This window comes from Narcine bancroftii, chromosome 10 (genome assembly GCF_036971445.1).
Source record: "Narcine bancroftii isolate sNarBan1 chromosome 10, sNarBan1.hap1, whole genome shotgun sequence".
Taxonomy (NCBI): domain Eukaryota; kingdom Metazoa; phylum Chordata; class Chondrichthyes; order Torpediniformes; family Narcinidae; genus Narcine; species Narcine bancroftii.
In genome coordinates, this window is record NC_091478.1 from 40,374,635 (window position 1) to 40,387,786 (window position 13,152).

At 44.6% G+C, this 13,152-nt stretch overlaps 1 protein-coding gene across 17 annotated transcripts in view; it reads right to left on the bottom strand.

The window, feature by feature from the left end:
* The window catches only part of LOC138744480 (ankyrin-3-like), a 666,186-nt gene that overhangs the window by 192,425 nt on the left and 460,609 nt on the right, over positions 1-13,152 (bottom strand). For 15 of the 17 annotated variants that reach the window (XM_069900721.1, XM_069900714.1, XM_069900719.1 and 12 more), the window contains exons 7-8: positions 9,361-9,459; positions 6,623-6,721 (exon numbers count right to left, since the gene is read on the bottom strand). In XM_069900721.1, coding sequence (XP_069756822.1) covers positions 6,623-6,721; positions 9,361-9,459 — 198 coding nt within the window. Of the gene's footprint in view, positions 1-6,622; positions 6,722-9,360; positions 9,460-10,509; positions 10,648-13,152 lie in introns of those variants that run through there. The other 2 variants (XM_069900729.1, XM_069900730.1) reach the window with 2 other exon arrangements.

The following is a 13,152-nucleotide window of genomic DNA, read 5'->3' on the forward strand; positions in this document are numbered from 1 at the left end:
CATGTGGGGAAAGTGCCCAGATGGAAAATAAGGCCATGGATAGACATGTGTGCGGTGGGGGAGACCCAAAATTGAAATGGGAGACTGCTGTGGTTGTGCTCGGAGAGGAAGTGCTGACTGAAATGATCACCCAATCTGCAACCGGTCTCTCCGATGTAGAGAATACCACAAAGGGTGCACCAAATGCAGCAAATAAATCCTCTGGATGTACAAGTGAAGTGTTGTTTTATGTGAATGGCCTGTTTGGGGCCCCGGACCATGGTGAGGAAGGAGGTGCGGGCACAAGTGTTGCACCTTCTGCAGCACAGGGGAAGGAGCCAATGGTGTGATGGATGGGGAGGGTTGAGTGCATGAGGGAATCACGGAGGGAGCGGTCCCTGGAGAAGGCTGAGAGGGGAGGAGGAGGAAAAATGACTGATAGTGGGATCCCATAGTGCCATAAATCTGGTGGATGATGTATTGGACGAGGAGGCTGGTGGGGTGGATGGCGGGGATTCTATGTTGGTTGCATCTAGGGCAAAGGGAGACAGAGCAGATGAATAGGAGGAGATGCAGGCGATGGCTGAGTAGATAGTGGTGGAGGGGAGCCAGGCAGACATTTCATTGCTGCTGTCCCCTCCTTCCTTTGTCCATCTATCACCTTTCACCTTTGCCACTATCCCCCTTTCCCCCTCCCTCCCTTTTGCTCGGATGCTTGCTGGCATTTTCTCAGACTTTGATGAAGGGCTCAAGCCCGAAACGTCGGTGATGTATCTTCACTGTTGCTACATAAAGGACCCTGTTTGACCTGCTGAGCTTCTCCAGCATTTTGTGTTTTTACTTCAACAGATTTTTGTGATTTACTTTTTAAAATATTAACACCTTATTTAATTGGAAAATTAATTAATTAAATTACCCTTTGCAGTGAAAATCAGCAAATTCAATTCTAGCTCAATGTTTCCACATTACATGTACCCAGCTCTAGCTGGAGAAAAGTTGAGGGGCTCGAGATAGTGCATTTAACCTTTTAATGCAGGACAAAATGGAACACTTCTAGACTTGGTGGAGAGTCAAGATTTCAGCAAGAGGTCAGACAAAAATAATCCAACCTCCACCATATTCCATACTCCAGAATGCCCTGTGGTTTGGTCAGCACTTCTGTCTGGGTGTTGTTAATCTCCACCTGGAATATATTCAAAGACTCTCCCTCCATAGCTCTCAGGGGTAAACTACTGCAAACAGTCAAAACCTCTTGAAGATAAGAAATTCCTCCTCATCTCTCTCTCTGAAAATGTCAATGCCATATTCTGAAACTAAGTCCTCGAGCATTAGATAGCCCCGAGGGGAAATATCCTCGGCTTCCATCCTGTTAATCTCTCCCAGCATCTCTCACTCTTCTAAACTCAAACGATCACACACTCAACCTGTTAAGCCTCTCTTTGTATGTCAATCCTTTCTTCCTTGGAATCAACTTTGAACCTTCTCTGCAATGCAAGCATATTTTTCTGTTCATACGAAGACCAATATTGTACATGGCATTCTAGATGTGGTCTCAGCAGCACCTATGAGGGGGCTTCAAAACCTCTATAAGCCTTGTTCTAAAGGCTATTCACCTTCCTAATTACCTACTGTACCTGTCTGCCATCCCTTGTATTTCATGCACAAGGGTCTCCAGATCACTTTGTGTCTTGTTCCAATAACTTGTTTACCTTCTCTTTACATTCATTCTGATCAGGCTACCCTTTTGTATCGCTACTCTAAGACTACTTCTTCTTTGGCTTGGCTTCGCGGACGAAGATTTATGGAGGGGGTAAAAGTCCACGTCAGCTGCAGGCTCGTTTGTGGCTGACAAGTCCGATGCGGGACAGGCAGACACGGTTGCAGCAGCTGCAGGGGAAAAATGGTTGGTTGGGGTTGGGTGTTGGGTTTTTCCTCCTTTGCCTTTTGTCAGTGAGGTGGGCTCTGCGGTCTTCTTCAAAGGAGGTTGCTGCCCGCCGAACTGTGAGGCGCCAAGATGCACGGTTTGAGGCGATATCAGCCCACTGGCGGTGGTCAATGTGGCAGGCACCAAGAGATTTCTTTAGGCAGTCCTTGTACCTTTTCTTTGGTGCACCTCTGTCACGGTGGCCAGTGGAGAGCTCGCCATATAACACGATCTTGGGAAGGCGATGGTCCTCCATTCTGGAGACGTGACCCACCCAGCGCAGCTGGATCTTCAGCAGCGTGGACTCGATGCTGTCGACCTCTGCCATCTCGAGTACTTCGACGTTAGGGATGAAAGCGCTCCAATGGATGTTGAGGATGGAGCGGAGACAACGCTGGTGGAAGCGTTCTAGGAGCCGTAGGTGATGCCGGTAGAGGACCCATGATTCGGAGCCGAACAGGAGTGTGGGTATGACAACGGCTCTGTATACGCTTATCTTTGTGAGGTTTTTCAGTTGGTTGTTTTTCCAGACTCTTTTGTGCAGTCTTCCAAAGGCGCTATTTGCCTTGGCGAGTCTGTTGTCTATCTCATTGTCGATCCTTGCATCTGATGAAATGGTGCAGCCGAGATAGGTAAACTGGTTGACCGTTTTGAGTTTTGTGTGCCCGATGGAGATGTGGGGGTGCTGGTAGTCATGGTGGGGAGCTGGCTGATGGAGGACCTCAGTTTTCTTCAGGCTGACTTCCAGGCCAAACACTTTGGCAGTTTCCGCAAAGCAGGACGTCAAGCGCTGAAGAGCTGGCTCTGAATGGGCAACTAAAGCGGCATCGTCTGCAAAGAGTAGTTCACGGACAAGTTTCTCTTGTGTCTTGGTGTGAGCTTGCAGGCGCCTCAGATTGAAGAGACTGCCATCCGTGCGGTACCGGATGTAAAAAGCGTCTTCATTGTTGGGGTCTTTCATGGCTTGGTTCAGCACCATGCTGAAGAAGATTGAAAAGAGGGTTGGTGCGAGATCACAGCCTTGCTTCACGCCATTGTTAATGGAGAAGGGTTCAGAGACTACTTATTGTAACATTATACCCACAATATTATTGCAATATTAATTGTACTTAAGTATGACTGATTTGTCTGGATAACAAATAAAAATGGGCTGCATAGTTGGAGTAGTAGCGTTACAGCGCCAGTAATCGGAACCGGGATTCGAATCCCGCACTGTGTTTGTACATTCTTCCTAAGTCAGCGTGGGTTTTTTCCCGGGGGTTCTGGTTTTCTCCCATCATTTAAAACATACCGGGAGAGTAGGTTAATTGGGTGTAAGTTGGGCGGCATGGACTCGTTGGCCGAAATGGCCTGTTACCATGCTCTATGTCTAAATTTTAAAATAGTTTTGCATTGTATCTTGATAAAATGACAAAAAAACAATTCAATACAATTATTCTATTCCAGAGATTAGCTTCACATCTTCTCACATTTTATTCCATCTACTGATTTTTTTGCCCATTCACTTAACCTATCCATGTACCTTTGCTGACTCTTTATGTTCTCCTTGTTAACCCACCTAACAGCAAGTTTGGTTACTGCACGTTTGGTCCAGTACTCACTGAAATAAAATCTGCATCTTCCCAGAATCGGAGACAATTACATTCCTATTTTTACACTCCCTGCCTGACCGATTCCCTCCAGCAACTCATTGATATATTTTAGACTGCAATGTCGGGAAAATCACTGAAAACATTAATATAATTACTGCCTGGTGGTTGTTCACATTGGACACCTCTTTAGACTGCAAGTACATGAGTGCAACAGTCCCAGTGGTTGGACGTGCAGTAGAGCGGATGACCGGCAAAGAATTTTTATGGGACGATTTACACTGCAGGCTTCCTCCTAAAAGTGGTAGGGGGCCCTGCAGGATAAATCGCGGAGCAGGAATTGACTCAAAATTCCCGCACATTCCATTTTAGACTGCCCGTATAGCAGCTAAATTCCTTGATTGTGCCATTACATGCCTGCTGTCTAAAAACCCCTATTGTTTGTTCAAACATTTCATTCAGCTACTCAATTTCAGGGATGTTTCATGAAGTGTTTGCTGCAAAGATGACCTGAGAGTCCCTCAAAGAGTTAATCTTATCAATCAAAAAGTGTTAGGAGAAACAAAGTATAATTCTTGTCCAATGAAGATCTACTACAGTGTAAGAAATGTGGCAGGCCATTTGTGCACAGCAAATCTGCACCTTTTACAGATCAATGTCCAATCTCTCACTTGGTCTGGTTATTACTAACTGGGACTAACAGGCAGCAAACACTAGTATTCAGTCAATAAAGACCAATGAAAAGCCAATGGAACTAATCATCTGCACAATCAGACAAGCAGCATGCATAGACCTTCAGTTAACTGCGAAGAGAGACAGACCATTCAGCCAACTTATCGATACCGTTGTCGAACCAAACCAGTCCGATTTGCCTGCATTTGGCCCACATCCTTCTATCTAAATGTATTTCAAATGCTGCAATTGTACTTGCTTCTCCCATTTCCTCTGGCAGCTTGTTCCATATACCCTCCACTCTCTGTGTATAAAAGTGCCCCTTAGGTGCCTTTTTAAATCCTTCCCCTCTCACCTTAAATCCATGCCCTTCAATTTTTAAGTCCCTTACTCTGGGAGTAAAACCTCTTCAGGCAAGCCAAGATGAGTGAAGTTTATTGTCATCTGTTTGTAGAAATACAACCTGACGAAACAGCCTCTCTGGCCCTTGGTGCAAAACATGTAGGCACTCAATACATATGCAGGACAAGTGTTTCATCTATACAAATAAATAAATATTGTTTTTTACATATGATCGTCTCGGATGGTTAGTATGAGCAATTCCTTTGGTCGTTCAGCATTCTCGCTGCCGGTGGGAAGAAGCTGTTCCTCAGCGTGGTGGTGCTAGCTCTGATACTCCTGATGGGAGCAGCTGGAAGATGCTGTGTGCAGGATGGAAGGGGGTTCTCAATGATTTTTCACACTCTCTTCAGACAACAATCCCAGCAGATCATGTCAATGATGGGGGTGGAGGGGTGATGAGACTCCAGTGATCCTCTCTGCCACTCTTATGGTTCTGTGGATTGACCTCTGATCCATTTCTCTGCAGCAGCCATACTACACTGTGATGCTGCCGGCCAGGACAATCTCGATTCAGCCTCTATAGAAGGTATAGGGTTCCCCTTCAGCTGCCTCTCCAGGGAAAAAAATATCCAAGCCTATCCAACCTCACCTTATAACAAGCCTAAGACCCAGTAACATCCTCGTGAATCTTTTCTGCGTCCTTTCCAGCTGCTGGCACAGATGCAAGATCAATCAATGCTCTCAGCGTCAGTGGAGCCTGAGAATATTCAATGTTGGCACACTCCAGAGATCAATAACTGTGATTTTCTGAGGTAAAAATCCAGTGATCAGTCACTGGAACTAATTGTTAGCACAAACAGGTAATCAGGGCACTGGGACAAACTTTGTCATAGAATGTTGATCAGTCCGTAGGATGGTCACAGACCAGTAAGCACGCAATAGTTTCAATGCTAATGAATTTGCCTTCTTCTTCTTCTTTGGCTTGGCTTCGTGGTCGAAGATTTATGGAGGGGGTAAATGTCCACGTCAGCTGCAGGCTCGTTTGTGGCTGACAAGTCCGATGCGGGACAGGCAGACACGGTTGCAGCGGTTGCAGAGGAAAATTGATTGGTTAGGGTTGGGTTTTGGGTTTTTCCTCCTTTGCCTTTTGTCAGTGAGGTGGGCTCTGCGGTCTTCTTAAAGGAGGTTGCTGCCCACCGAACTGTGAGGCGCCAAGATGCATGGTTTGAGGCGATATCAGCCCACTGGCGGTGGTCAATGTGGCAGGCACCAAGAGATTTCTTTAGGCAGTCCTTGTACCTTTTCTTTGGTGCACCTCTGTCACGGTGGCCAGTGGAGAGCTCGCCATATAACACGATCTTGGGAAGGCGATGGTCCTCCATTCTGGAGACGTGACCCACCCAGCGCAGCTTACTTGCTGCAGCCAAACAGTACTTCATTAAAAATAAATACCAACACCATTAGTATGCCTTAAATTACCATTTGGAAAAAGATAATACATAGAAAAATGTAGAAAATAAATATTTCATAATTACAGTCATGCCAGAAACAGAAATGGCATTTCAATAGTCCAGGTAGATGTGTCTGTAGTTTCAGAGAAGTTGATGGTTAGGATATTGAGGGGAGGTTCAAGAACCTGATCGTTGTTGGGGGGAAATACTGTTCTTGCATAGATGGCATTGGTTGGTGACTTGTCAATGGAATAATCAAGGTGCCACAGTGATGGCAAAGCTGCTAAATAGAAAATGAATTCAACATTGTACAGTGTACGGCTAAGACACCAAGGGTGCGATGATACTCAGAACAGTCTACTTTCTGAAAATAATTTATTGTGAACAAAGTCTATTTTTGGTTTAAAAAAAATATTTGATGCAATCTTGCAGGTTACTGCATCAAAGACCAGTGACTACTTAATGGGGTGAATGAGTGAGTGGTTGATGAAGGTCGCTTAAATGAGATGCATTCTGGGGCACCAAGTGTCAATGTTGATGATGCATCAAGAAAACAGTCACGTCGCTCAATATGTTTTTGCTGCACTCACAGCTGTTGTTACCTTTTAAAAAGTGCGCAACTCTGGGTGTTGAATGAGCCTTTTGGACCTACAGTATAGGCTTACCCTCGTCTTGGCTTCAATTTGAGATCCTCGATCCAGCAGCAACTTAACCATATTGGCATTCCCTCTCTTTGAGGCCACATGCAGTGGGGTGATGTCATTCTGGGGAGAAGATCAACTTTCAATTACTCTGACATGTATATTAATGGAACGACTGCCGGCACAAATGAACCACACCTTCCGCATCAAGAAAATTTATCATGACTTTACAGCGTTTGGTCTCTTCCGAATTCAAAAGCTTTGCAGCAAGTTTGTGGAGAAGTTTGCCTTTATGTTGTAATTTCTTACTGACAGGTCAGACTTCCTGGAATGCAATGGAATTACTGTCATTACCTTTTTACAGTGAGCAATGAAATCAGAATATGTCCCCACTGTATCACTGACATCAGAATGTGCAGACCTCCCCTTTGTCAACAACTTGCCTGTCAAAGCCTGGGCCCTGGTGCAGTGGAGAAACAACTGGCAGTCGACAGTTCAGCCCAAGTTTTCTGGCAACCTCAACATTTTATTTTCATACCAACTTTGCTCTGCCAGAAAATCAGGCTTTGGAAAACTGTTACACACCATTATTAGGTATTTGGAGGCATCTTCATCCAGTTCTTCGTGAATCTTTTGCCAGGAGCTGTGTTTTTCTACCCATTTCTTACTTCAATGATAGTCATGTTTTTCACTTGACCGAACTAATTGACAATCAGTTCAAGTCACCCTACTCAACTTACTGGGATGTTAGAACAATTAGGATTCCATTTTGTTCCCTTTGAGACTGCCCCGCCATTCAGTTCAAACATGGCCGATCAGCTTCTTAACTTCATTTACCTGGGTTGGCTCCTTACTCTTAAAACCTTATGAACAAAATTCAATTCCTGCTTCAATAGTTGCAGGTAAAAGGATTTCCATATTTCCAAAACCCTGAGCACCTAAAAACATTCACCTTTATGTCCCTTTGTCCTGGACTGCCCCAACAAAGGAAATAATTACTCCAAAGTTCTGTACCAAACCTTCAATCATCCTAAACTCAAACTCTTTGATGCCACAAACGGAATTGAGAGTTTGTAATATCCTCCAGCTACCCTCCTCCCTCCTGTTTACAGGGTGGACTCTATGGTTTGCTGACCATCAGGAAATTCCTTTTACCTTTAGTCAAACTTTTTACTGCAAGGGCCAGCAAGTTATTCACATTTTACATCAGAATGCTATGGGCATTCATGGATTTTGATTGGAAGTGGGGAATCCAAACCAATTTTCCAATACTGTACTGGCTAAGAGGTCAAAGGCCAACTGTAGTAATTCTATGCCTCAACATATACTCGCTGTTCTGGGAAGACCATTAACAGTCCACATCCAGCACTCCTAGTTAAACATAAACTTGTTTATGTTCCTTATGTTCCCTTGAAACTTGCTTGGCTTTCATATGTTGATGCCTTCATTGAATAAAGTAAGAGAAAAAGCAGAATCCAGCTGTAGAATTTTGTGTGTGGCAATGGCATGATTAGGAATTCACTCTGTAGACCTTCCAGGTGACAGGAATTGCAAGTATTTCAGAATAAAGACAATCTGCCAGCAGAATGCTGAGGCTTACTGCCAGGTGTTTGGGGCCTGTGGATGTCTGCTAGAAGAAACAAATGATAACAGAGCAATGTACAATACATTTCCGATTATCCAAAATGCTTGGGACTGGAGGTTTCTCGGTTAACCAGATTTTTAGGATAACTGAGAAATTGCTTTAAGCGGCCCAGTAGCATCAGGGTTTGTTAAAGGTGGTATGTGGGTGAAAGAAAAAGTTTGAAAACCATTGTTTTAATCGTTCCGAATTGACTCGTTATGCACACGGTTTCATAACTCGAAAGGAAATGGGCCAATGACAATTTTTCTCAAGCAAAATATTTCAGTATCAATTGGGTCTAGAGCAGTGATTCTCAACCTTCCCTTCCCACTCACAAACCACCTTAAGCAATCCCTTACTAATTGCAAAGCACCAATGGCATAGAGGTTATTTAAAGTGGTATGTGAGTGGAAAGAAAAAGGTTGAGAACCAGTGGTCTAGAGGTTACAATAGGAAAGCTACTGGTATAACATCCAAAAAAACTCAACTGTTGATTTGGATGCTAGAATTCAAATCTCATCACGGCAGCTGCAGAATTTAAATTAAATAATTATGGAACAGAAATCCAGGATTAGTCATGCTTTGCATGACCAGGAATGAAAATCCATGATCCTGATCTTTTCTTCCTCTCCATCCTAACCCTACCCCCAAACTCTCAGCCATGAGGTTGGCCCTTATCTGAACTCTTGAAGTGATTTATCAGGTGATTTTGAGAAAAATTGGGTGGGACATAAACACTGGCCTAATCATCTCCTGAACAATGCTACCTTTACCTCAAGACATAGCACAAACCTCTCAGATAATGTTAATATTTGGTGGAAATCTATTCTATTAAACACATGGTATGCGACTTTCACCGCCACAATATTTGTCAACCTCTATTGTTAATAATTTCTGTGGCAATAATTCCTGTTTAATCCTTTGCTATGTTAATTGCAAAAGAAATTAATAAATCTTCCTTGCAATGCTATGGCTATTTTCAATACTAAGAATGATCAGATGTCTCGAGCAGCTCCATAGTTTTTATTACAATAAATTAAAAAAGTATTTTATGTCACAATTTTCATGTTAAGGAAGTATCAGAGACTTGCATAGAGGTCAAATCTGGAAAAAATTGAATCATAATCCAAGATCTTACCCTGGCCGTGAAATCTACAGCAGCACCACGATTCAGCAATAAAGTTGCTACGTTTATATTCCCATAATGAGCAGCTATATGGAGCGGGGTAAAGCCACTCTGCAAAAAAAGGAGATTTAAGCATTAATTTTGTTCTAGTGCTTTCAAAGGCATTTATTCTCCAAAAGCTTCTCAGCTGGTTAGTGAGTCTCTGCTCTTGACCCCGGTGAGGGGTGGCGGGGGGGGGGGGGGTGGGGGGGTGGAAAGAAAAGTATTCAAGGCTACAGCAGTACTATTTCATTCCATCTTTTTGTTTCTTTAAAACCCGCACTTAGGCTTGGTTGGTTCCTGGTTTCAGAAATTCAGGAGCTGCAGCAAGTTTGAGTATGAAGCTGGAATTCCCACACATCTCTGTGGAACCTTGTCCACTTTTTGGAAGCAATACCCTGAATCAATGTTCCCACACTCACAGGAGGCTTGCACAGGATTGATGAACTCTGGCTACCATCCCCATTAGTAAAGTTTGCACAAAGTGAATGTGAAGGTTTAATAAGATTGCAGACTTTGCCTGCCAGCAGTAATCCTCTCTTTCTCTCACATTTACATTTATGTATTTATTGGTGCTTATTGAGAAAGCTTGATAAACGTGTTTTACTATTTTCCTTCTTCTCTTTAATACACACAAAGACAGGTAAAGCAGTTTAAAATGAGGAGAGACACACAATCGCTTTCTCCCTTTCTCTCACTCTCAGTATCTTGTATTAAAAAAATATACAATATTCCTTCTGCAGACTAAATCATAAAGCATAGCTTCCAATGGCATTACATTCCATGCAATGGAATTGTGAGGAATTCCACCATAACCTCATTGTTTACACAGATGGAGTTTCATAAAGGTCTCAGATTCATGTAGTTAACTCATCTTGCACATGCATGTGTTTTCATATCCAAGATGCCAGAGATTCATGACAAAACTTATAATTAAGTGATCTGTAAGTGTCCATTTTCATAAATGAAATACCACAGAATCCTGTTGTCAACCAAAACTAAAATGGGGAGAGATGTAAACAGCCAACTGAATTAAATTCAAACTTGGCCGGAATAAAGCTGAACTCCACCTATCACCGTACAAGGCTGACATTCAATTTCTGACTCAAGAGTTCTGCACACCTAGACTGAATCCACATTTCATTCTCTCGGTAACAGTCTGCCGCTCACCCAAACAAGATTGCATATTAACACAGCCTGCCAGGACCTTCACAGGATCCAGAGGCATATATCACCATTTTTAAGCCTATCAAAACACAGGAAATGAGGCAACAGCAGAATTATACTGACCAATGATACCTCATAGTGGCAGCCGGGTGGGGGGGGGGGGGGGGTGGGGGAGAGGGGGCAGGCCTTCACGTTCGAATTGTCCCTGTAATGCTGGTCAACCAGGAGTCCCGGCGGCCTGTGCTGAGATGGTTCTGGACCCCCTCCACCTTGGGACGAAGCCCACAAGCTGAGAAGTGTTATGATGTCACTTCCGGTTTTGGAATGGCCAAACTGGAAGTCACTTAAAAAGTTGTCTAAAGAGGGATTAAAACAGTTAAGAGTCAGTATTTTCCTTTCCAGCTCTGCCTTAAAAGGCACCACATTGGTGACCCTGACGTTTCAGAGGTCTCTGAGCCCAACACAATGGCCAACAAACCAGCGCTGAGTGTGGTGGCCATTAAATGCTGCCAGTTTTCTGGCCACACAGACTAGGTGTGTGGTTCATTCAGGCGGAGGCACAATTCAACCTCTGCAAAATCACCAGCGAGGCTACAAAATTTTGGCATGTCGTCGCATCGCTAGACAAGGAATTGGCCACTAAAGTTGAACTTTTCCTGACCAATCCTCCTGCAGAAGGTCAGTACAAGGCCCAACCTCCTACGGACTTTCACCATGACCGAGCTGGAGAGAGGCAGGCGTCTCCTACATCTAGACGAACTTGGGGACAGGTCCACCTCCGAGCTAATGACCGAAATGCTCACACCAGCCAACGGACACTCCAAGTGCCTAATGTTCAAGGTTGCATTCTTTGAACGCCTCCCCTGCGATATCGCCTTGTTCCTGCCCGACACAGACTTTTCTGACCCTCAGGCTGTGGCAAACGAAGTGGACAGACAGTTCCCAAAAATTCTGTTGCAATAGACCATTTCAACAATCACCACAACCCTGAGACAGGCAGGAGGGTTCAAAGGCAAGCAGCAGGACGGGTGGTGTTTCTACCACAAGAGATGGGGCTGGAACACCCACCGATGCATCCCATTAAGCACTCGCTCAGCCGACAGTCAGGGAAACGACACCGCCATCCGCCAGTAATGGCCGCGGCGGTAGGTGAACACACAAGCCTCTTCTGAGCTGTTGACCGAATCTCCGGATGAAGGTTTTTAGTCAACATCATGCTTCCGAACGCCTTTGAATCAGAAGCCTTCAAACCTACTTGCGGCAAACGGGATGCCTATATCCAGCTGTGGAACCAGGTCAGCCCGTTTGCTCCGAGGAGACTCTGCTTACAGGTAGGATTTCACTATTGCAGCCATATGCCAACCAATCCTGGTAGCGGATGTCCTGAGGGCCAATAAATTACTGGTCAATGTGAGGGGGCAACAATGGTTAGTCCATGCCTCCACTTTACAGACATGCACACTCTCACCGAGTACACGACCAGCCCTGCACATACAGACCCTGTCTACAGACGTTTGCAAAGGTCCAAATTGAGTTTCCCGAGATCCTTACACTGGATTTTCATTTGAACATCCTGTCGCACAACATCCAACATTATGTGATGACCAAAGGACCGCCCATTCACACCAAGGTGAGGAGATTCCCTCCTGACCATTTATAACAAGCCAAAGAGGAATTTAAAATGATGGAAGAGCTGGGCATTGTCAGGTGCTCTGACAGCCCCTGGTCATCTCCCCTCCATATGGTCCCAAAGCAAATGGGGGCTGGCGACCATGTGGCGACTTCCAAAGACTGAACAGTGCAGATCGCGACCAAATACTGTATATTCAGGATTTTGCCGCGAATTTGCATGGGAAACAGTTCTTTTCCAAAGTGGACCTTGTGGAAGGTTACACAAAATCCCCGTACACCCAGATGATGTGCCCAAGACACCCATTATAACCCCATTCGGGCATTTTGTATTTCTGAGAATGCCGTTTGGGTTGGAAAATGCGGCGCAAACCTTTCAATGTCTAATGGACGCAGTTTCCAGAGATCTCCCCTTCATTTTCGTCTACCTGGATGATATCCTGGTAGCCAGCACTACGGAGGATGAACATGTCCAGCACCTGGGACTCCTATTCCAGAAGCTCTGTGATTTTGGACTTACTGTCAACCAGAGCAAGTGTGACTTCAGTAAGGAGACCATTGACTTTTTAGGGGTCAAAGTCACAACTGCCGGAGCAGCCCCATTGCAAACTAAAGTGGCAGCTGTCTGGAACTTCCCAGGGCCCTTCACTGTCAAGGGTTTACAAGTGTTTTTAGGCATGGTGAACTTTTACCACCATTTTATCCCTGCAGCTGCCAAGAAACTATGCTCACTTTTCTACCTGTTGACCAGCAAACAAAAACTGTTAACATGGATGCCTGAGGAAAAAACAGCATTCCTGGAAGCTAAAGAGGTACTAGCCAAATCAACCATGCTAGCACACCCAAGCATGAACGCCCCATTGGCACTGACATTGGACACCTCCAACACAGCAGTAGGAGCAGTCCTAGATAAGCAAGTCAACGGCCACTGGCAGCAACTCACTTTTTTCAGCCACCATCTACATACCC